This window comes from Zootoca vivipara, chromosome 1 (assembly GCF_963506605.1).
Source record: "Zootoca vivipara chromosome 1, rZooViv1.1, whole genome shotgun sequence".
In the NCBI taxonomy this organism is placed as follows: domain Eukaryota; kingdom Metazoa; phylum Chordata; class Lepidosauria; order Squamata; family Lacertidae; genus Zootoca; species Zootoca vivipara.
In genome coordinates, this window is record NC_083276.1 from 58,429,919 (window position 1) to 58,453,127 (window position 23,209).

Sequence of the window (23,209 nt, forward strand, 5' to 3'; positions counted from 1 at the left end):
AACATGCAACCATCACAGGAGAGGATGTGGTGTCAAGAGTGTAGTCCAGTTCAAAGGAAAGCCTATCACTGCACGTCTTACCTTCTGAGAGACGTTAGGTGAAAATTATTGATGCAATACTGGATAAAGCTGAGTAAGTCTGTCTTCCTAATTCCACCAATAGGGTTGATATCAGCACTGGAACAGTCATACTTTGTGAAATATCCACGAAGGCTGACAGACAGAACACAAGTATTTTTACTTTGCATTTAATCCAGAAAGGAAAAGAGAGAAAAAGTTCCAGATTCTTACACACAGTCATGCAGCAGTATAAGCATTTTAATGGTTGTGTTCAACTAATGTTAATCCAGAGTAGACCCACTGAAACTCATGACCATGACTGTCTGAACAACTCCTTTCTTTGAAATTTCCACAGAAGGAGAATCTATTAGTTGCTTCATACAAAAACATGAGAAACCTCAGTATTCCTGCAATGACCCACTTCCCACTTCTGGTCAGCCCTGAACAGCTAGATGTCGTGCCATCATGGTGAGTAATAGTTGGCAGATATTACATAACTCCCTTTCATGGATCACTGCCTTGTCGTGGCAAAGGGGCTTGAACAACTCAGAGAAGCTATGAGCTATGCCGTGCAGGGACACCCAAGATGGACAGGTCATAGTGGAGAGTTTTGACTAAACGTGATCCACCTGGAGAAGGAACTGGCAAGCCACTCCAGCATCCCTTCCAAGAAAACTCCATGGACAAAGATAACAGAGTACAATTGCGCTCATTTCACATGCTAGCAAGGTTATGCTTAAAATTCTACAAGGCAGGCTTAAACAGTATGTGGACCGAGAACTCCCAGAAGTGCAAGCCGGGTTTCGAAGGGGCAGAGGAACCAGAGAACAAATTGCAAACATGCGCTGGATTATGGAGAAAGCTAGAGAGTTCCAGAAAAACATCTACTTCTGCTTCATCGACTAAGCAAAAGCATTTGACAGTGTCAACCACAGCAAACTATGGCAAGTTCTTAAAGAAATGGGAGTGCCTGATCACCTCATCTGTCTCCTGAGAAATCTCTATGTGGGACAAGAAGCTACAGTTAGAACTGGATATGGAACAACTGATTGGTTCAAAATTGGGAAAGGAGTACGACAAGGCTGTATATTGTCTCCCTGCTTATTTAACTTATATGCAGAATTCATCATGTGAAAGGCTGAACTGGATGAATCCCAAGCCGGAATTAAGATTGCCGGAAGAAATATCAACAACCTCAGATATGCTGATGATACAACCTTGATGGCAGAAAGTGAGGAGGAATTAAAGAACCTTTTAATGAGGGTGAAAGAGGAGAGCACAAAATATGGTCTGAAGCTCAACATAAAAAAAAAAAAACCAAGATCATGGCCACTGGTCCCATCACCTCCTGGCAAATAGAAGAGGAAGAAATGGAGGCAGTGAGAGATTTTACTTTCTTGGGTTCCATGATCACTGCAGATGGTGACAGCAGTCACGAAATTAAAAGACGCCTGTTTCTTGGGAGAAAAGCATTGACAAACCTAGACAGCATCTTAAAAAGCAGAGACATCACCTTGCCGACAAAGGTCCGTATAGTTAAAGCTATGGTTTTCCCAGTAGTGATGTATGGAAGTGAGAGCTGGACCATAAAGAAGGCTGATCGCCGAAGAATTGATGCTTTTGAATTATGGTGCTGGAGGAGACTCTTGAGAGTCCCATGGACTGCAAGAAGATCAAACCTATCCATTCTGAAGGAAATCAGCCCTGAGTGCTCACTGGAAGGACAGATCATGAAGCTGAGGCTCCAATACTTTGGCCACCTCATGAGAAGAGAAGACTCCCTGGGAAAGACCCTGATGTTGGGAAAGATTGAGGGCACAAGGAGAAGGGGACAACAGAGGATGAGATGGTTGGACAGTGTTCTCGAAGCTACGAACATGAGTCTGACCAAACTGTGGGAGGCAGTGGAAGACAGGAGTGCCTGGCGTGCTCTGGTCCATGGGGTCACGAAGAGCCGGACACGACTAAACAACATCATCACATAACTGAATTAATGGACTCTACTCATTATAGTTTGCCACCCATTTTTAATCAAGACACATTACGCAAACTGAGAAAGTAAAAGGTGTGTACTACGCACACAACTTTCTCAATCCACTCCTATATTCAATTAAACGCTTATGTATATGTTTTCAGTAACTGTTTAATGGATGTTAACAAAAGATAATGAGAAAGCAGAAACAAAACCCACAAGCTGATTGTAGAAAACCAAAATGCTGAGCAGGTAAACAAAATGATTGCTGAGGCACCAAACTGGAATACAGAAGAAAACTGGACAGTTTTTTTTAGTTTTTTGTTTTGTAACAAAACCCAAACCCATCAATGATATTTTTGTCTCTACCAGCATGTTAGATATCTACTGAAGTTATTTAGAGAGCTTCATTCCTAACCCCTAAGATGCACACCTTTCATCCACATTAGCTGTTCCAAGCACTAGCAGTCCACCAGGCATTCCACGACTCCATAGGCACAGCTGTGCAAACAGGTAGGCAAGTACCATTCTTATTCTGGCCTAAAAGTCAAATATAGAAAACCAGGTTTTAAGGAAGAAGGAATTCTCAAGTGGCAGGTCGTGGCAGCTCGATCAGTCTCAGCAAGAGGATATTAAGAACAGTATGGATTACATAAAGCCTGCGGACCACATTTCCTTCTGGGGAACCTTCTGGGGGCCACATGCCTGTGGTGGACAGAGGCCAAAGTCGGTGGGGCAGTGAATATCAGTAGGCTGGTGCTTACGCAGAAATTCATGCACCCCTTTCTATCCTCTATCTAGGCAAGCAAGAGGCACTATCAGAGTTCAAAGACACATTCCAACCAGGCAAAAACTCACAAGGACCTGCCTAAGGAGGATGTGTGGCCTGGGGAGAGTCTCAAGGGTCGGACAGAGAGGCCTGAAAGCCAGGCCTGAGGTTCCTGACAACAAAATAAGTGGGAGCAAGGTCAGTTATTGGAATGTTTAGTAAATTACTCTGCATTGTAAGAAGTGCAAGACAGCCAAGTCCTATTCCTAAGGACCATAGGCAATAGATGTTGCTAGCAAAGAAAGAGAACTAAAACGGCAAGATAGAGAAATTATATGGTGTCAGTCTAAAGCGAGAGAAATCTGACTTCAGCAGCTAGCTCTACCATACTCAGAAGAATCACCAAGTCCCCAGGAAATCAGTAGAAAAATATAAATATAGATAAAATTACCTGCACATTTTGTAGGGCCAAATTTTCCCTGGCACTTCCTCCATGTACTTTATACTGGGGCAATCGTCCTGTTACGGCATTGAAAATGCTCCAAACAGCCTTCACAGCTCCATCTATGTTTATGTTTATATGATAACTGAGAGAAGAAACAAATACTTACCACCAAAGGAAAGCATTTTCTACCTCATCAAGACAAAATTCATAAGTTTGCTTTAACATATTTTACTGTCCAACAAGGATTAAAGGCTTGGAGCCAAATATAAGTTAACCTAAGGAAGTTCACAGAAGGAAAGTTTCCTGTCTCCTCATCTAACCTGCAGAGGCCCCTAAGAATCACGAAAAGCCTCTCTAAAAGGTGAACTGGGCACCAGAGGCTTCTGGGGGAAGAGATTCCTGTGCAAAACTAGGCTTGGTCCCAGGATGGCTTATTGAAGTTCACAGAAGGAACACTTTCCATCCCCACCTCCCATAACAATACCCTCCATCTTTCTACAATCTTCAAGACAACCCCCCAAACCTCCAGAGACACTTTGGGGGGCTCAGGCAACAGCTGTAGGAGAGAAGGCAACAATAAACTTTCATTTCATGAACTTCCTTAAATTAACTTAACTCAGGAACCAAGTCAAAGTTTGTCAGGTGTTTAACTCACTGAAGATACAAGTTAAAACTGAATGTCACAGAAGACACTTCTCTAGCCTTGCCAACCTTTACAAAAGTTAATGTGCTTCCCTCCCTTCCGCTGCCCAGTTCTTACTATTTACACTTCCTAAGTATTTGAGGCAGTCTAGTAAACAACCCCAAAGTGACTTGAATTTCTAAAATACACCAAGACAAAATATAATATTGAAAAACCAACAATACATAAAAAATATAAGCCAGAAGATTAAAATAAAAGCCAGAAATAATCTAGCAACATCTTTGATTTTACACCAATGATTTGTGGAGGTCTGAAGAAATAAATGCATCTTGACTAATGCCCAGACAGCTCACGTAGGGGCAACTATCTCCACGTGGAGAAAATTCACAAGGATTGGCTCTTCCCTCCTGTGATTTCCAGCAACTGATATTCAGAAGCATTGCTGTCTCCAGCTGTGGAGAAAGAGCATGCTTGTCATGGCTAGTAGCTAATGCAGATGCCTATCTGAATGTAATGCCCCTGTCTAATGGTACTGCTAGATCTGTATCAAGGTTTTTAATCACAACCTACAGTTTATCATGCATTTATCATTCATATACCTGCCTATCTCTTCAGCCAAACATTTGGCTCTATTGCACGTTTCCTGAGAGGAGTTTTCACTAGCCATGTAGCAAGTTGTTAAGACACGTCCACAAAGTTCCTGAGGCTCATTTGGTGTGTAGGCCTCATCATTTACTATTTTGCGCACATCGTCTAGCACAGTCTGATCTGAAAACGGTAAGAAAGGAGGCAGTCAGGAAATGAGAGATGAACTGAGTGTATCAGAACTAATAGCAGCTGCATCATTTCATAAATTAACATAATTCTGTGTTGGTAAGTATTCTGAATACAGTTTGCTGATGCTGGTAAGCTTACTTTAAACTGAAGAGCAAATATTTAATTTAAAGATGAAAATGCATACTTTGGGGGCAGTTATTTGAAGTAAGCATTTCTCCCTTTCTCCCTTTTTTGGGAAAAGTTTGGACTCTTTACCACTCTTTGGTAGCAGAATAGAACATCTTAAGTGTGATTACATTTGTTCCAAACAACGTAAATTATATGAAATTAAACCTGAGGGTGACAAGGCTGAAAATCAGGTGGAGGTATTACTGTATATGTAGCTAATTAAGATGTACAAAGAACTGTCATGGGATCCTGGGTGGGAAGTCCAAAAGAATTAATGAACAAGAATGTAAAATGATAAGAGTGTATAACTGAAAATCTACAAATAAAATAAAGAAATTAAACCTGAGAGAAATCAGGTAAACAGCCTTGGTTCAATAAAGGAGAAGCTCAATTTGCTTTCAGTTCTAACACACCAACAACATAATCCTATGCATGTTTAGTTGGACATAAATCCCACTGTGTTCAACAAGACCTACTTCCTTAGTTTGAGTACCGTATGTTTTAAGATTGCAGTCTTAAGCAACTTGGGAGTATGATTCTAAGCTGTGCTGATTACAGCATAACACACTGTGTGACTCAAAAGAGCAAAAAGAATTGTTTCCATTATTTTGAACACTACAAAGGGTCTAGGCCAAATTAAAAGTATTGACTCACTCTTGTTCCAGAGTCTTGGAATCTAGTTCCCACTCTGTAAAACAGATCCCACCTTTATCTAAAGCATAGAGTCTACGTGCAGGACATATTTCGAAAGACATCTTCAAAACTGTTTTGCTTAGAACGCTGAGGTTTCTTGAAAGCTCCTCAAGAGCATCTCAGTAAGAAGACTACTAACACAGGACTACCTTCTCTGAAAGACAACATGCTCAGACTACTGAACTTCCTCTGCAATATACAACTTCAGGGGAATATTAAGAGTGCACTCTCAGTGCTTGCCGTATGCTCTAAATGAGCTGTGTGTGCAATCTAAGATAAGCCACATGATCCTCTGCAACATGCACAGGTTCTGGGCCAGCTGCTCAGAAAGGTTGCAGCTCAATAGTAAAGCACATGATTCGCATGCAGAGGATTCTTAGCATCCTCTGAGAAAGTCCTCAGAGTTATGAGTTACGCCTTTATCATTCATCGGTCCACGTGCTGCCTCTTTTGTCTCAGCTTCATACATTCAGCAGACTGATCGGAACTGGAAAGAGTTCCTGGAAAGTTTGTTGTTGTTTTTTTTACAAAGAATTAGTTTTCAAACAAACACCCCCAGCATCTACAGCAGGGATGGGGAAGCGGTGGCCTTCCAGATGTTGGTGGACTACAACTCACATCATCCCTCACTAGCTATGCTGGCTAGGGCTCATGGATGCTGGAGTCTAACAACATCCAGAGGATCACATTCTCCGGTCATCACAACTATTCAAGGGCACTTACTTCCATTCTGTACTGCATAACAAACCTGAAGACACATGGAGTACACAATGCAGGCTGCAGAAGAACTGTCCACGCCACCACTAAGTGGCAAAAGAAATCCTCCCTTAAGGAATTGCAACAGAGAAGGAAAGAAAGAAAACAGAACATTGTTGGCAACCATGTACCTGACTGTTCAGCCCACCGCAGCACAAACTATATATCCATCCTAATCTTATTCACTTCTGGCCAGCTGTGGTCCCAAGCCTCCCTTCTTCAGATCAGAATTAAAATGCATACCTTTTCTCATACCATTTTGGAAAGTGCAAGGGGAGAGGTGACAAAACAAGGCCCCTTCCGTCAATTTGGCTGAGAACAACTCCCATTTGACTCTACCCTTCTCAGAATTGATTTCTGCTGTGATCCTTCCGGATAATAATACTGTTACCTATTGACTATCATAATCATAATCAATTTATGATTCGTCTTCTAAGCAACCACCTCAAGGTGATATATATGGAAGATAATTAAAAACACAAAAATATCCAATACGTTTATGAACAGTATGAAATAGTTGGTACCGGAATTCACTTATCTGCCTTCCCTATTCCTTTCCCCTTATGTATCATGTCTCTTATACTGTAAGGTTGCAATCCTAACCCTAATAAAACTTACTTCTAAGTATGGTAAATATGGGTAGAAGGCCTTTTTAAAAGTTTTGTTTCCAGCTGATTTACTTGGAAGGAGCCATATTGCCAGAAATGTAGTGAACATGGAATGTAGTGAACATGTGGTTCTGAAGCAGGGGTGGGAAACTGGCACAATGACTTAGTTGAATACCACCCATAGACTCCATATTCATTATCAGGCAATTCAAGATGCTGGTGCTTTCCTTTAAAAACCCATACCAACTCAGGCCCCAAGTATCAGAAGGGGCACCTCCTCCCACACCAACTTGCCTATGCACTACGATAGTCCAAGGTGGCCCTTCTCTGTGTTCCACCTTTAGGAAAAGTACACCATGTCTATGCAAGAGGGATGGCTTTGTCTATGGTGGCAACACAACTATGTAACGCCCTCCTGAGGCAGATATGCATGGCACCAACAATGTATTCTTTCCGGCGCCAGATTAAAATCATTTTACTTGTCCAGGCATTTAAAATTTTATTTTTGTCTGGTTAGGTGGTTTTATTCTCCTTCGATTTTGTTGTTGGTTTGTATTTTTGTAATTGGGTGCTTTAAAAAAAAGAGAAAGTGTGTAGTGCCCTGAAATCCATTTTTGGACAAAGGGCACTTCATTGATTTTTAAGGCAGAGTAATTATATAATAAAGCTGCCTGCATATGAATATAATTTTAAAAAATAAAAGAAGTGTGTCAGCACAGCAAATCTCTATTCATGGCAAGCAAAACTGTGTCCTGCCTCCAAGAGAATTCACTAAGCCAGGCTTCCTCAAATTTGGCCCTCCAGATGTTTTTGGCCTACAACTCCCATGATCCCTAGCTAGCAGGACCAGTGGTCAGGGATGATGGGAATTGTAGTATCAAAACATCTGGAGGGCCAAGTTTGAGGAAGCCTGTATGCACTAAGCTTATCTTTACTGATTTTCGCCAGCTGTCTCCTTAACTTTAAGACTGTGGAATACAATGAATGGGGGGTGGGGATCAAGCAAATCAAATTAAGTCAAAACATCTTTAAACAGTAAAAAACACTCCATAAATACCAGTTTTGCTACCTATTTCAGAAAGAAGCAAGAATGGGCAACCTGCGATTCTAAGTTAAAAGTATCTTCATCTCAAAATCCATGCAGACTCTCAATTACCCTTTTTTTGAATTAAAAAATCAGCCTTCCCCAACCTGGTGCCCTCGAGATACTTTGAACTATGAACTCTGATCAGTTCAAGTCAGCACAGCTAATAGTCAGGGATGATGAGTTGTAGTCCAATTTTTTTGAAGGGTAAAAGCTTGGAGAAGGCTAATTTAGGTGAATGAGGGAGTAGAAGTCTTTACCTGTTTACTGCGCCGTAAATAGTCCCAAAGCCAACATGCAGGGCCAAGGCTGAAAGCAAAAGAGCACATGTTTCAAGATGACTGAAGAAAAAAGGCATATTCTCACAAAATCATTGGAGCTTCTCCTGGAATTGCACCTTGGCGGCACCTATATTTTATTAAGAATTTCATGGTCTCTATTTACATTGCACACACGCACACATACACACACAACTGACAGCACAATCCTATGCATACCGGTATTTACTCAGAAAAAAGCTCCAATGAAATCAATGTGACTTATTTCCAGACTTATGTCACAGGGTTACAGAGCAAGTTACTTAAACTGGTCAATGGTATTGAGAACCATGAAGGGGACTAGGTCAGAATGAGCAGGGTCACACTCCATCAACAAAATGTCTTCAACATGGGTGACCAAGGCAGTTTCAGGGACATGAATTCAGACTGAAATGGATCCAGGCAACAACAACAAAAATGTGCCTAATTTCTTCTTTTTAAAAAATTATTTATTTATTTTACCTCTAATCAGAAGATCCACTGCTTTTGGTGACGGTATGTGGATTCGGCTGTAGGGTGCAATGGAGCCATGAGCGGACTCAGGCCCCTTCCCCTTCGCAACATCAGCGAAGGGAAGATTGGGGTTAAGGCAAGTTCTCCTCGCTCTGCTGGACCCCTGGAGTCCCCACTTGTTCGTGGGTTTTTTTTCGTGGGGGGCACCTAGCCCTGGCATGCACCCCCAGAACCCTAACAACCTGGACCGTGTCGTCTTTTAGTCAGACAACACGGAGCGCACCACCATTCCGCTCCGCAGCGGACCAGAAGTCCCCACTTTCCATAAGAACACTTAAGGCATTAAAAATAATAATAGAAAAATGGAATTAGAAGGTAGACTGTACAAACTGGAAAAAAGTCTGTAAGAAGGATTCTGTCATTGTTCTTCACATTTCACTACAAAGAATCAATGTCCACTTAGCAGAAGGCTGAGGCTCAACAGGGTTGAGTTATGGAGAATGGAAATCTCACTTGCTATTAAGTTCCAAACTGCTCCAAATCTGTTTACTAAGCTATCAACCTTGGAAGGAAGCTTGCAGAAATATCAGCCTTGAAAAAGAGCACACTTTGTAGAACACTTTGTTCAGAAGTTCAATATCTCATTTTTAAATCTCAATGAGGATAATTAATGACTTCTTTCTCTGCTCTAAAGACACAAGACTGATCGAGTAAAGGGGGTTGGGGAGCCCAGGAGTACAAACTAAGGCTTTTGGGAATGATCATGGAGGAAAAAGGTTGAGTGGTGCCGTCCAACTCTGCTCTGTTTGCATCAGTCAGGGAGATGTTATGCAAAGAGACAGGCCTCTTCCTAATTTTGCTTACCTGATCTCTTCCTCAGGACTATGATACCTCCACTGGAATGGGTCACTCACAGGTGTACATACATCATCGGAACATGACAGGGCAAAATTTACTTTTATTCTGTGGTAAGGAGTCACTCTGCTTCCCTGCTCAATTAAAAAGGAAAAAGAGACGGTTCAGAAAACGAGAGGCATTTTACCTGAGGAAAAGCAGGCTGTTTTATTACGTTCTGAAATGCAGTATCTGTCTGGATGCTTCAGTTTTAGCTTGCATTGGCTGTAGTTTCTTACTTAACAAACACCTTGTGGGGAGGGGAATCAGATATAAGGAATTCTTACTGCTAAGTTTCGAGAGGATATTTCCGCCCTGTAACTTCTGACATCTTCCAAGTCCAGTGTGGCAGTCAACACTTCCTAAAAAATGACAGCGATATCAACCTGTAATAAGGTACTGTGTTTACAAAACCGTTTTTTGATGTGTTTTCTCACACATGCTAAAGACATAAGAATGTCTAACCTACTTTTACTTTGAATGTAGTAAATAAAGCTCCCATTCTGCACTCACACTAACACACAGGAGTGTGCTTTTAAGAATATTTTGCGGCACTCTCAAGCACAATTCCTACAAGTGGGCACCTTCTGTGCCAGCATTTAAACATTTACTGAAAACTTTTGTAGTCCACCAGGCCTATGCAGGCAATTAAGAGTACATCTTCCACAACTGATGTTTGTTATTAACTTGGATTTATGATTTGATTTGTTTTATACTGCTGTAAACCACTGTGAGATATTGTTATGATACATTAGTATATTAATATTTTTATGAATAAATGAATGCATTACCACATCATCCAGAGAAAACTGAAGTCCTTGAGCAACAGTGTCTCCATTCATAGAGATCATAGCACAGCCGTCATAATACAGACGATCGCCATCACAGCCTTTTTGGTTAGCCATGACATATATCCCGCCATTCTAAAAAAGCATGCACACACATATTATTAAAAAACTATTCAGCCCATACGTCACTAACTGCAACAACAACATTAATCTTTTAAATAACAGCAAAAAAAAATGCTTTTCATTCTACTTTTAGAGAGCTGCTGTGCGCAAGTTATGGGAAGCCAGATTTTTGTCTGTCAACAGAACCAAGTTTTACCCAAGTGCACAGTGTGTCCCGTTCATTTTATATAGTGCATTTATATACTAAGCTTCATCAACAAGTGCTCTCAAAGCAATTTCCATAACAGCAATCAAAGCTATATTATTAAAAATTCACAGAAAACAAATTAAAACATCAATAATAAAAAATAATCAATAATAATAATAAAACCATCAATTAAAGCATCAATAACAAAACCACACACACACACACACACCAGTGGTATAACACCAGGCAGACTCAATGCTTGTTCAAAACAATCTAACCACAGCTCCAGAAGCTAGAGAAAACAAGCAAGTCTTCACCAAGTGGTGCAATCCTATCAATATTGTGGCCACCTATGCCTCCAGGGCAGGGAGCTCTGCGGCTGAGGCACCACTACAGAGAAGGACCTACTCTAAGGCAGTGTTTCTCAACCAGTGTGCCTCCAGATGTTTTGGGACTACAACTCTCATCATCCCTAGCTAGCAAGACCAGTGGTCAGGAATGATGGGAGTTGTAGTCCCAAAACATCTGGAGGCACACTGGTTGAGAAACACTGCTCTAAGGTCCCTACACAGCAAGCTACGGTAAATGTACTGGTGAGACCACAAGCAGGAGCCCCTGCCCCATATCTCGGAGCTTTGGCTGGCTGATATGGGGAGAAGTGCTCTGTCAAATCCCTAGGCCCTGAGTCATTCAGGGCTCTATGCATTAAGAGTTAACACCCTGAACTGGGCCTGGTAACACAAAGGCAGCCAGCGCATATTGCACAAAGAAGATGTTCAGTGAAATTGCACAGAAGTGCCTGTCAGTACTCTGGTGGCTGCATTCACTAGCATCTTCAGACTGTCTTTAAGGATAGTCCTGCCGAGTCTAGTAGTCTAGCTCCTGTATGTTTAATAGGAGCATCAGCGTAAAGACAAGGCAGTTCTCAACAAGTCCTTGCAAACAACTGGGACTACCCATGCCACAGGAAGTTAACAAGCAGTGGGAAGTTCTTTCACAATACCAGCTCTGCAAATATAAAAGCGAAAAGGCTTAGTATTTTGCTTCCACCCACACAACTCAGCCACTTCCCCACACAATCTGCTCTTGGTTACAGAATTATGTAAAGAATTCGGGGAGGTTGTGGGAGCCAGACATCATATGCAGATACTTTTCAGAGAACCATAGCTCATTCCCATGATCAAGAGGGAAACTTTGCCAAATTGCTGCGATCAGAGAAATAACTTCTGGCCACTGCAGAGTATATCAATTTACAAGAGAATCCATACTGGAGGAAGATATTAAGTAATCAGTTTTCTTGTGGAAATTTATCCTGTGTTTCCTTGTCAGGGCTCCAAAAACTGATCATCTGCTTAAAGTTAACTACCATGGCCAGGGATTTCTTTCTTTTCACATGCACTAAAATCAAGTCCCAGGTTATAAAGGATAATACAACATGACTATGCTATTACAGACTATGATCTGAAGATAGATGACGAAGCCGCCTTGCTGACCCTAAGGAAGTCTGATTCTGGGAACAGAGACTTTCGGGCAACACTGCAGTTGCCACCTTGAATTATATTGATGAGATAGCAATGTCACACACACCATTTAATGAAAAATCAAGTAAAATGTGGGGATATTAGACCTACCTTTGCTGTTGCAAAATTTACCAATTCCACTCGGGTATTAGCTTTTCGCAATACATGGTGACTCGCTGAAGAATTTGTGAAGATCTCCACGCCATCAATTCCCATTTCAATGTGAGGACTATGAGATTGAGGAACCACAAATTAAGTGAAAAGCTTGCAGCTGTGTGCTATCCAAAATCTGCATTGTGCTACTGGATCAAAATTTATCACAGCAATAGCTTGCTGTTTGACTGCATGGAAAATGCAGTTTCACTGCCACCAAAGTGCTATTCTAGGGAACAGATGTTCGGATAAAACTGATATAAAGGTAAAGGGGCCCCTGACCATCAGGTCCAGTCATGTCCGACTCTGGGGTTGCGGCGCTCATCTTGCTCTACAGGCCGAGGGAGCCAGCGTTTGTCCGCAGACAGCTTCCGGATCATGTGGCCAGCATGACAAAGCTGCTTCTGGTGAAACAGAGCAGTGCACGGAAACGCTGTTTACCTTCCTGCTGGAGCGGTACCTGTTTATCTACTTGCACTTTGACGTGCTTTCGAACTGCTAGGTGGGCAGGAGCTGGGACCGAGCAACGGGAGCTCACCCCGTTACAGGGATTCGAACCACTGACCTTCTGATCAGCAAGCCCTAGACTCTGTGGTTTAACCCACAGCACCACCTGGGTCCCTAAAACTGATATACCCATATAGAAAACACCACTTACACCATTACTGCATGAGTAGAGTACGCAGCAAGGTGGATGAAGTCTTCATTTGGAAACCCTCATCTATGTGAGTGTTGCCCACTCTTTTTGGTAAAAGTGCCTCTCGTCAAGTCCAATGTATGAGATAGTGCCACCAATCTAGAGCGCTGCAGACAGTGTGCAACCTCCACATGCCTTGTAGCTTTACACTGAATCAAATGTTTATGGATGACTGAGCTCCATATATTGACTTTCGAAAAGTCCATTTACAAATGCCAAGCCCATGCTTATGTTATAAAGTAATTAAGAAAAACTATTGTGCAAATATGAAATGTAAACTGAAGCTCTGGTAAAAACATGGGTATAGTCTATGAGCACCTCAAGTTACATGAATCATAGATACCCTCTGATTTAATGATTTACTGATGCTTGTTATCAGATTTCTTTTTATGCATACAGAGTTATTGTTACTACCAGCATATGAATATCTATTTCCTCAAATTAGAAAAGCTCAACCGCCCCCCCGCAATTACTAAATACAGTGGTACCTCGGTTTAAGAACAGCCCTGTTTACGAACTATTCGGTTTACGAACTCCGCAAAACCAGAAGTAGTTTCCCAGTTTGCAAACTTTACCTCAGTCTAAGAACAGAATCCGAACAGTGGAAGGACACCGGTGGCGGAAGGCCTCATTAGGGAAAGCACGCCTCGGTTTAAGAACAGTTTCGGTTTAAGAACGGACTTCCAGAATGCATTAAGTTAGAAAACCGAGGTACCACTGTACTTAGTGTACAAAACAAGCAATAAACAATTTAAGGATACAGAAATATCTACAATAAAAGCTTAAGTTCTCCATATTGCCATCTTATTGATTAACCTGACTTGTTCTCTAGAACGTTCCACATATATAGAGAGAGAGGGGGGGCGAAGGGGTCTTCAATGTTAACTGCAAAATTGATTTAGATTTGATTTATTTTAGCAGTTTTGGGAATCCTCTCCAAACCTTAATTCACCTCTCTTACCTGACTGGTGTCCACAGTTCTTCGCAGATTTCACTTCCTATGCAGGTATCTAAAGTTGCCAGAACTGCATCACCAAATGGGACACTTTCCTAAGATAAGCAAGGAGTGAGGATGGGCCATTGGAATAGGAAAAAATAATCCATGACCCAGTGATTGACCAACATACAAAATTATCCGTCTAAAGCTGTGATAAAGGCATTTATCACAATATCCTAATAAAAACACCTCTCAAAAAGTTTATGAAACTAGAGTTTACATCATTTATATTTTTTTAGTTTGAACATACTGCACCATAGCACAGGGATGGCCAATTATAATCCAAGTCACAAGATGCAATATTGGGCACAGTAGCTCTCAGCTACAAAATGTATCAGGAAATTAAGCTCTGGAAACTGTGCTTCTGAAAGGCATGTTTCTGATCCCTTAACCAAGGTAAAAAGTATCACAAGGGGGCTATGGGGTTTCACAGTTCCTCCTCACAGGGTCTCCTGCCCTTCTCTCCAATCAGCCCAGCATTAACATTTAATGTTAAGCAAGGTTTTTAGTTTAAATCAGATAATTTAAACTTGCTTCAAACCCTGGTTTGAAAGTGAATCTGGATGAGCAACAGCTATGGTTACGGGCTATGCTAACATAATCGTAATTTTAAGGCTAATGGAATTAAATGAGAGTTGCCAACATGGCAACCACAGAGGCCTTCGCTGTTACCCACGGAGTCCCCTTTTCCTGCAGAATCTAGCCAGAAGAATACGATATTGTGTGGCACCCACAACAATTCACCTGATTTGCAAATGTGCCCATGGTCCCCAAAAGATCCTATGGCTTGTTATAGGTGATCTTTAATTTTAAATAACCACCTTTTTGGCAAGAGAATACAGTGTATAAAAACTGAGGTAACATTTAATTAGTGCAAGGCTATGCATGTCCCATAAACAATAATAATACATGAGTTTTCAATCAACTTTCCTCTTTAGTTTTTGAATTTATTTACTGCATATTCCAAATTTAAGAACATGGAAAGGAGAACAAAAATCACCATTTAGCACCTGTAACATCAAACCGCTAGTATCTAAACCAGGCATCCCCAAACTTCGGCCCTCCAGATGTTTTGGACTACAATTCCCATCATCCCTGACCATTGATCCTGTTAGGGATCATGGAAGTTGTAGGCCAAAACATCTGGAGGGCTGAAGTTTGGGGATGCCTGATCTAAACCATGGGACTCGACAACATTTGTAAAGATAAAGCGCTTTATATGTGTTATAACACCAGATGGCGCTGTGGAGTCCCGTTTTTCACCAACAGAACTTCCCTGTATGAAGTTTACAATGCGTTTAACTGAATCGCTTCTTTGATGTGACTAGATCCAGCCATGGTTAACAGTCAAAGGTGATGGATATTATTATTATTATTATTATTATTATTATTATTATTATTATTATTATTATTATTATTTTGCTTTCCCCCATATGTATCAAAGCATTGTACCTGAACTGTTATCTCTTGTATCATCCTGGGAGGAAAATACTCTTCCACATGCCTAAAGGAAGGGTTAGGGGGGAAATTATGTGACAAATAAAACACTTAAACACACTTTTCAATATACTAAATTTTAACACACTGCTAAACCTCTTCAGCTAAAACTCTCTGAAGCCAATTTCATGGCTTTTCAAAAATGTGACCAAAGAGGTTTTTTTATATATATAAAAAAGATCAAGTCAAAGCAAAAGCTTTTCATGAACAGGCCTGCACAACTTGCAACCTACCAAGCATGAGATCTATGGTATAGGGTGGTATGCAAATTCAACAAATAATAATTTTAAAAGTCAAATGCAGCTTTAGTAATAATAATAATAATAATTTATTTGTATCCCGCCCACCCCGGCTGAGCTCAGAGCGGCTAACATCATTAAAAACAACACAATAAGCATAAAAACAGACATCAATTAATTAAAATACATCTTAAAATTAATTCAGACAAGTTAAAATCTGGGCAGGTGGCAATTAACCGGTTGGAATAGAGAGTGGTTAATACTTGCCAGGACCAACTGTTTCCACTGATCATACAAGGACCTGTGAGCGGGTTGGGGGCCTCCTTCGGGCTTGTTTGATACAAAGGAAAGTAAGTCAAACTGAATCCTGCCCAAAGGCCTGGCGGAACAGCTCCGTCTTGCAGGCCCTGCAGAAAGATGTCAAATCCCGCAGGGCCCTGGTCTCTTGTGGGAGAGCGTTCCACCAGGCCGGGGCCACAGTCCAAAAGGCCCTGGCTCTAGTCAAGGCCAGTCTAATTTCTCCGGGGCCCAGGATCTTCAAGGTGTTGTTGTTAGCAGGCTGTAAGGTCCTCCATGGGGCATACCAGAAGAAGCAGTCCCATAGGGTCCTAGGCCGTATAGGGCTTTAAAGGTTAAAACCAGCACCTTAAACCTGATCCTGTACTCCACCGGGAGCCAGTGCAGCTGGTATAGCACTGGATGAATGTGATCCCGTGATGGGGACCCCATAAGGAGTCTCGTCGCAGTATTCTGCACCTGCAGAAGTTTGTGGGTCAGTTTCAGGGGCAGCTTTACAGCCTGAGAGGAAACCCTCCTGGCTTTGCAGTCTCATGCAAAGGACAAATACAGGCTTGGCTGGCTGCCATGCATGGTTAGCATGCCCCACCTGGCGCTCATGACAAAGTATTATATCAGGATGCAATGTCAGCATGGTGCTATTCTGGCAATGATTTTTTAAAAATGTTTAAGACAAGACATACAACAAAGCCTCCTGAAGGATCTTCTAATAGAGGTTTGGTGTGATATATGTCAAGGAGCAACCCAATTCTCTAGAATGGCTATCACAATGAAGTATAGGAACTTGCCGCGATCTACTCCAAGGAGTGAACCATCGCATCTCCCGGTAGTTTCCTGTATTTGCCAATGCCATCTTTGGCCGTATCAGAAGTATTTTCCTTGAATAAAACAAATAAAGCTACCATGAGGACATGCAGTGCAACAAAATGAAAACAAGGCCCTCGAGAAAGGTTCTTTTACTGCAATCCAGCCAAAGTTAAGGATTTTGAAATCTGCTTATTTCAACAGAGAACAATCAAACATATACTTAGGCCTAAGCATTAGTTTTTTCCACTTAAAAAATGAGGATTAAAGCTACACCTAAACACAAGCACACAGAGTATTCCAGAGAGGTGCATTCTAAAAAAGAGAGGAAGAGTACTTTGATTGGAAAGCAGTCACGTACTTGTTTAAGAAGATCACTCTGCAATTGTAGCGAACATTTCGGTGCATAACAGGCCTGCAGAAAAAATAAAAATCAGTGTAATCAAGAGATTCCTCACTACAGATGACATTCACATATATATGTATATGAGAGGACCTGAACAAAATAATCAAATTTTGAGTATCTTTCACACACCTAGACTCTGATGCACTCAAAACGTCTCAGTTCTAGCACACACCAGAAATATTTCTCCCTGTTTTCACTCTTCCTATTATAAGCCCACCTTGCCAGAAACAGCCAATTCAGTGCTGCAGGCATCCCCATTCTATGCCTATCATCTAGACAAGGCAAAACTAGATTCTAGCCTTCTACAGATCCCACTTCATTTATATACTGTATGACTGAGCTTGTACAAATGTGCTCAATACTGGAAAAGAGGAATCTCTGTTAATCATTTTACCTTTTTTTAAAAAAAAAACTTTAAAAAAACCCAAATGGCTTCACCTTTCCTCATAGGGGAGTCGCTACAGCCCCTTCATCATTTTGCCCATCCTGTTCTGTACCTTTCCCAGCTCTACAGCATCTCTGCTGAAGTGTAGTGACCAGAAGTGGGCACAATGGGCCATATTTAATGAACTGCACTAGGGGAAGCCAGCAGAAGGATTCCTACTAACATAGTGGGAATTCCCCCTGATTCCCACTCCCCATCCCTAAATCCGCTCTGAAGGGTTGGGGGAGCCCCTGGAACAGATTTAGAGGGTGTGCCACAGGAGGACAGGGGAAGGTTCAGCCACGGAAGGAAAATCCTTGCATTGACAGAACCATACCCTCAGCACTACATTGAATACAACCCAGTATTTCAAATGACGGTCATATTGTTATGAAACAAACGTGTGAAATAATGGAATGAAATATGGCACAGATGGGTGAACATGTATTTTTTTCCCTTTAACAAGGCTAAAGGGGTTAGAAGTCTAGTACTACCAAAAACTGCTGGAGTTGTCAGAAAACCAGCCAGAACAGGAAGACCAGGAGATAAGAACAGTGTGTACTTTGAAGGAAACAGCTGCAAAAAGAGAATGGAATGTGGAATCAAGGTCATGAAAAATAAAAACGTCTAAAGAGCTATGAGAAGCCTGTATCCAGTGAAGAACAGAACGAGGTTAAAGAAGATGCATTGCCAAGACTCCCCCATTTTAATCAAGACTAGTCGTGTAAGGGCTGCCCCCTCCATGTGCTTGCAAAAGTATGAATTAAATGAAAATAGCATCATGTACTGCTAGGTTGTTGGGACGCAGGTGGCGCTGTAGGTTAAACCACAGAGCCTAGGGCTTGCCGATCAGAAGGTCGGCGGTTCGAATCCCCGTAACGGGGTGAGCTCCTGTTGCTCGGTCCCAACTCCTGCCCACCTAGCATTTAGAAAGTGCAAGTAGATAAATAGGTACCGCTACAGCGGGAAGGTAAATGGTGTTTCCGTGTGCTGCTCTAGTTCGCCAGAAGTGGCTTTGTCATGCTGGCCACATGACCTGAAAGCTGTACGCCGGCTCCCTCGGCCAATAACGCGAGATGAGCGCCGCAACCCCAGAGTCAGTCACGACTGGACCTAATAGTCAGGGGTCCCTTTACCTTTACTGCTAGGTTGTTAAGAGTTAATAATAACAAGTCAAAATTGTCCTGAGCTTCCTTCTCTACAAGACCCACACACTTTCAAGGCAGTGGTTTCATCACCCACTGAGATAAAATTGGCCACAATATCAAACTTTCATATAAGAGCATAATCAAGTTGCTGGTTTCATTCCCAATCCCTTTGCTAGTGATGTCTAGCACATAATTTGTTTGTGTCCCCACCCCCCCCCCCCACATACACAGGGGCAGCAAACCAGGTCAACATTTTCACTGAGCTATCTACCACAAACCCCAATATCTTGCTTCTGCAATGTTACCATCCCGTGTGCAGTCAGGGCAATTGAGGATTGTTGTTGTTTAGCCCCCATGTGCATTATTTGCTTACAATGAACCACATCTGACATTTTAACACCCATTCACAGAGTTTGGAGAGATCTTTGTACAGCTCCACGCAACCCCTTTTTATTCTACCACCCTAAAGAATCTGGTGTTATCAGCAAACCTGGTCAGTTAACTGCTCACCCCTAACTCCAGACCAGTTATGAACAAGTTCTGTTCCCAATACATTATTACTTCTTTTTCTGTTCACAAAATAACATGGAGGAAACGAGGTCACAGAAAATAATTGAGGGATTGTGCTGCCTGCGTAGCAAAACAGGACATGCATGTGGCTAGGAAGGATACACATAGAGTACATATTTGTGGCGAGCAAAGCATATGCTCAGCTTTGGCTGAGTCACTACTTACAGTCATTCCTGGACCAGGGCAGCTTGACCTGTTGTCCACGCTCTAGTGTTCTGCTTGGACTACTGTCATGCTTTCTATGTGGGGCTGCATTTGAAGATGGTGCAGAGGCTGCAACTAGTACAAAATGTGGCTGCTAGTTTGGTAATTGTGGCACCCAATGGGAACATAGGGACGCGGGTGGCACTGTGGTCTAAAGCACTGAGCCTCTTGGGCTTGCCGATCAGAAGGTCGGCGGTTCGAATCCCCACAATGGGGTGAGCTCCCGTTGCTCGGTTCCAGCTCCTGCCAACCTAGCAGTTCGAAAGCATGCCAAAAAGTGCTAGTAGATAAATAGGTACTGCTCCAGTGGGAAGGTAAACGGCGTTTCCGTGCGCTGCTCTGGTTCGCCAGAAGCGGCTTAGTCATGCTGGCCACATGACCCGGAAAAACTGTCTGCGGACAAACGCCAGCTCCCTCGGCCTGTAGAGCGAGATGAGCGCCGCTACCCCAGAGTCGTCTGCGGCTGGACTTAACTGTCAGGGGTCCTGTACCTTTTTTAATGGTAACATCTGTCACTGATCCTGAAAGCACTGCACTGGCTGCCAGTGAACTACCAGGCCCATTCAAAGGGTTCGTACTAGCATATTGTAACCGTTTTTAGGTATTTTTAACTGAAACTGTTGTTAGAATGTCAAACAGAAAAACAACAACCAGACTTTTAGCAGACATCTGGAGGCAGGCCTGTTTAAGGAAGCTTTTAATGTTTGATGGACTATTGTATTTTAATATTTTGTTGGAAGCCGCCCAGAGTGGCTGGGGAAACCCAGCCAGATGGGAGGGAGGGAGGGAAATAAATAAATAAATAAATATTATTATTATTATCATCATACTATTTTAGAATCCTTTTTTAAAAACAAAATGTGGGTGTGTTTGCTACCCTGGGCTCCTTCAGGAGGAAGGATGGGGTATAAAGTCAATAAATAAATAAACCATGGCTCTCCAGCTAATGTACAAACATTATAATTACAAGGTAACTTACATTCCAACATCACAGATTATGTCTTGAGTAACAGGAGACTCCAAAAGTTTGGCCAGAACTTGAAATGAATGTAGGAGAGTATCAGACTCATAGTAATGATCAGAGCAGCCATATCCACTGCATGGAAACAAGAATCATATCAAGAAACACTTATTTTTATACCAAGAAGGAAATTCTGAGCTTTCGCAAGAGAAATTACCTAAAGCAGAACCACTTCATCATAGGAAATTGTACACATCTCACATATACCAATTAATGTGAAGCAACCACTTGCACCAAGAGTATATTATTAACTACATTTATATTACTCCAATGGTAATTGACATTAAAGAAATAAGCATGCGGGTTACAGAATTATTTCCTTTTGTATTAAAATCTCTATCCCATCCTTCTGCTGCCCACAACCCAATTTGCTACTAGTTATGCTATTGGCATGAATGAGGTGGCTCTCTTTCCCCTCCAACTACAATCCCCCCTTTGCCCTACAAATGGACAGGTTTGCACATTATTTCAGAAGGTAGAAGCGAAGTGTTGAGGACAATTAATCTCTTAAGGATAAATGTTTCAAACATTACCGGTACCTACCCCAACTCAAAAACCAGTAAGCATGGCAGTGTGTGTTAACACTGTCACCTTTAAAAGTGCTGATCACCTGTTTGAAGAGGTGAGCAGACGAAAACTGGCTTTCCCTTCTCCTATATAAAGACAGGAACAAGAGGGTGGAATGTGATTCTGGTGACTAGTCGACTGCTCTGGATGCCACCCCTGCTAAGTTTGCACAGCGTTGTATCTGAACAATTTTCAGAAGCAATGCAAAATAATATTTTACTTAAGCATGATTACAATAGCTATAGCTATGTACGGAAATATTTCAGTTACATTTACATTTACTTATATTTGTAACATACTTGATATCCTTACTCCCCAAGGTTATGGAGGATTAGGATGTCATATAGAGGAGGGAGAAAGGTTGTTTTCTGCTGCTCCAGAGAAGTGGACACGGAGCAATGGATTCAAACTACAAGAAAGAAGATTCCACCTAAACATTAGAAAGAACTTCCTGACAGTAAGAGCTGTTCGGCAGTGGAATTTGCTACCAAGGAGTGTGGTGGAGTCTCCTTCTTTGGAGGTCTTTAAGCAGAGGCTTGACAGGCGTATGTCAAGAATGCTTTGATGGTGTTTCCTGCTCGGCAGGGGGTTGGACTGGATGGCCCTTGTGATCTCTTCCAACTCTACGATTCTACGATTCTATGATTCTAGGAAGATCATATTTCTCTTTTTCCCTGCAAAAGGACTACTACTATATGAAACGGTTAAGAAATTCTCACCAAATTTCAAGTTCTGGCCCAAGCCGGTATCTTGCTCCCTTCTGTTTAGCAATTTCAATACCTAGAATATCAAATTATAATTATTAATCTTTGACAATCTCCTGGAAGGGAAGAATCCTACATCTTCAAGCAGAGCGACATGAATGCTACGACTCAGTAGAGCACAAAAAAATGGCACCATGTGATGCCTCAATCCAGCCTCTTCAGAATCTCGGGTTTTTAAAAGCAAATTCCCAGCCCTTATGGTTGTACAAAAAGTGCTTGAAAATATGTGAGCACTCCATTTTGAAATCTCAAAAACCAGAGACTATCAAGGCATTCAATAACTGAGAGGACACGCTACATACAAATTGCCATCAGCGGCAGTTTTTCTTGGTACAGAATATTTTCTTTTTCCAATAGGGTACTTACTACCCTATGTACAACTCAGATTCACAGAACTGTTTAAACTGCCATCAGTAGAGAACACAGGTGCATGAAATGGCTATCACAGAGCAATAACTATGCACAGAGCTCTCTTATAGCTTACACAGAACATACAAGCTTTACAAATTGTACGAAATGCCCTGCTGGATCAGACCAAAGAATTAGCTAGTCAGCATCCATCACCAACCAAATGCCTGCAAGAAGCCTACAAACAGAACTTGACCATAACAGCCTTTTCCTGCTGTTGTTTCCCAGCAACATTATCACTTAGAACCAGGGCTTTTTTCCAGCCGGAACTCGCTGGAACTCAGTTCCAGCACCTCTCAGGTGGGTGCCATTGCTGTTATAAGAGAACAGGGAGGCGTCCATAGTGAGTTCCGGCATCTCTTTTTCTAGAAAAATAGAACTGCTTAGAACCGCCACTTGAACCAGTCTGTGCTGGGCTAGCCAGCTGGAGATCACGGTAGTCTGGCCTCTGTGGTCCACCTGATGTCAGTCACCCTCCACCTTTTGGGGAAACAAACATTAACCAATTCTGCCATAACTGGAGTTTGCAAACAAAAAAAAGCAGTGTTTCAATTTAAAAAAAATATCCAGATGAGGCCATCAAATATGCAGGGCCCAATTAGACAACATGATGAAGAGTCATCAATAGGTATCCCATCTCTTTGACATTTAAAGAGACAGGAAATTGAATCAAAGAGCTCAATCTCAGCTACTGAAGACTTATATATACCAGCTTCATGCCTTACAGAACCACTCTAAGCGGTGCAACAAAGAAGC

At 41.9% G+C, this 23,209-nt stretch overlaps 1 protein-coding gene across 1 annotated transcript in view; it reads right to left on the minus strand.

The window, feature by feature from the left end:
* The window catches only part of NADSYN1 (NAD synthetase 1), a 33,254-nt gene that overhangs the window by 7,647 nt on the left and 2,398 nt on the right, over window positions 1–23,209 (minus strand). Inside the window, exons 2-17 of the mRNA XM_035117153.2 lie at window positions 22,001–22,061; window positions 20,673–20,789; window positions 17,303–17,356; window positions 16,926–17,015; window positions 15,557–15,608; window positions 14,069–14,157; window positions 12,369–12,486; window positions 10,431–10,562; window positions 9,927–10,001; window positions 9,610–9,734; window positions 8,236–8,284; window positions 6,251–6,353; window positions 4,489–4,657; window positions 3,253–3,388; window positions 2,466–2,572; window positions 82–213 (exon numbers count right to left, since the gene is read on the minus strand). Of these exons, the coding sequence (XP_034973044.1) occupies window positions 82–213; window positions 2,466–2,572; window positions 3,253–3,388; window positions 4,489–4,657; window positions 6,251–6,353; window positions 8,236–8,284; window positions 9,610–9,734; window positions 9,927–10,001; window positions 10,431–10,562; window positions 12,369–12,486; window positions 14,069–14,157; window positions 15,557–15,608; window positions 16,926–17,015; window positions 17,303–17,356; window positions 20,673–20,789; window positions 22,001–22,061 (1,609 nt within the window). The remainder of the gene's footprint in view (window positions 1–81; window positions 214–2,465; window positions 2,573–3,252; window positions 3,389–4,488; window positions 4,658–6,250; window positions 6,354–8,235; window positions 8,285–9,609; window positions 9,735–9,926; window positions 10,002–10,430; window positions 10,563–12,368; window positions 12,487–14,068; window positions 14,158–15,556; window positions 15,609–16,925; window positions 17,016–17,302; window positions 17,357–20,672; window positions 20,790–22,000; window positions 22,062–23,209) is intronic.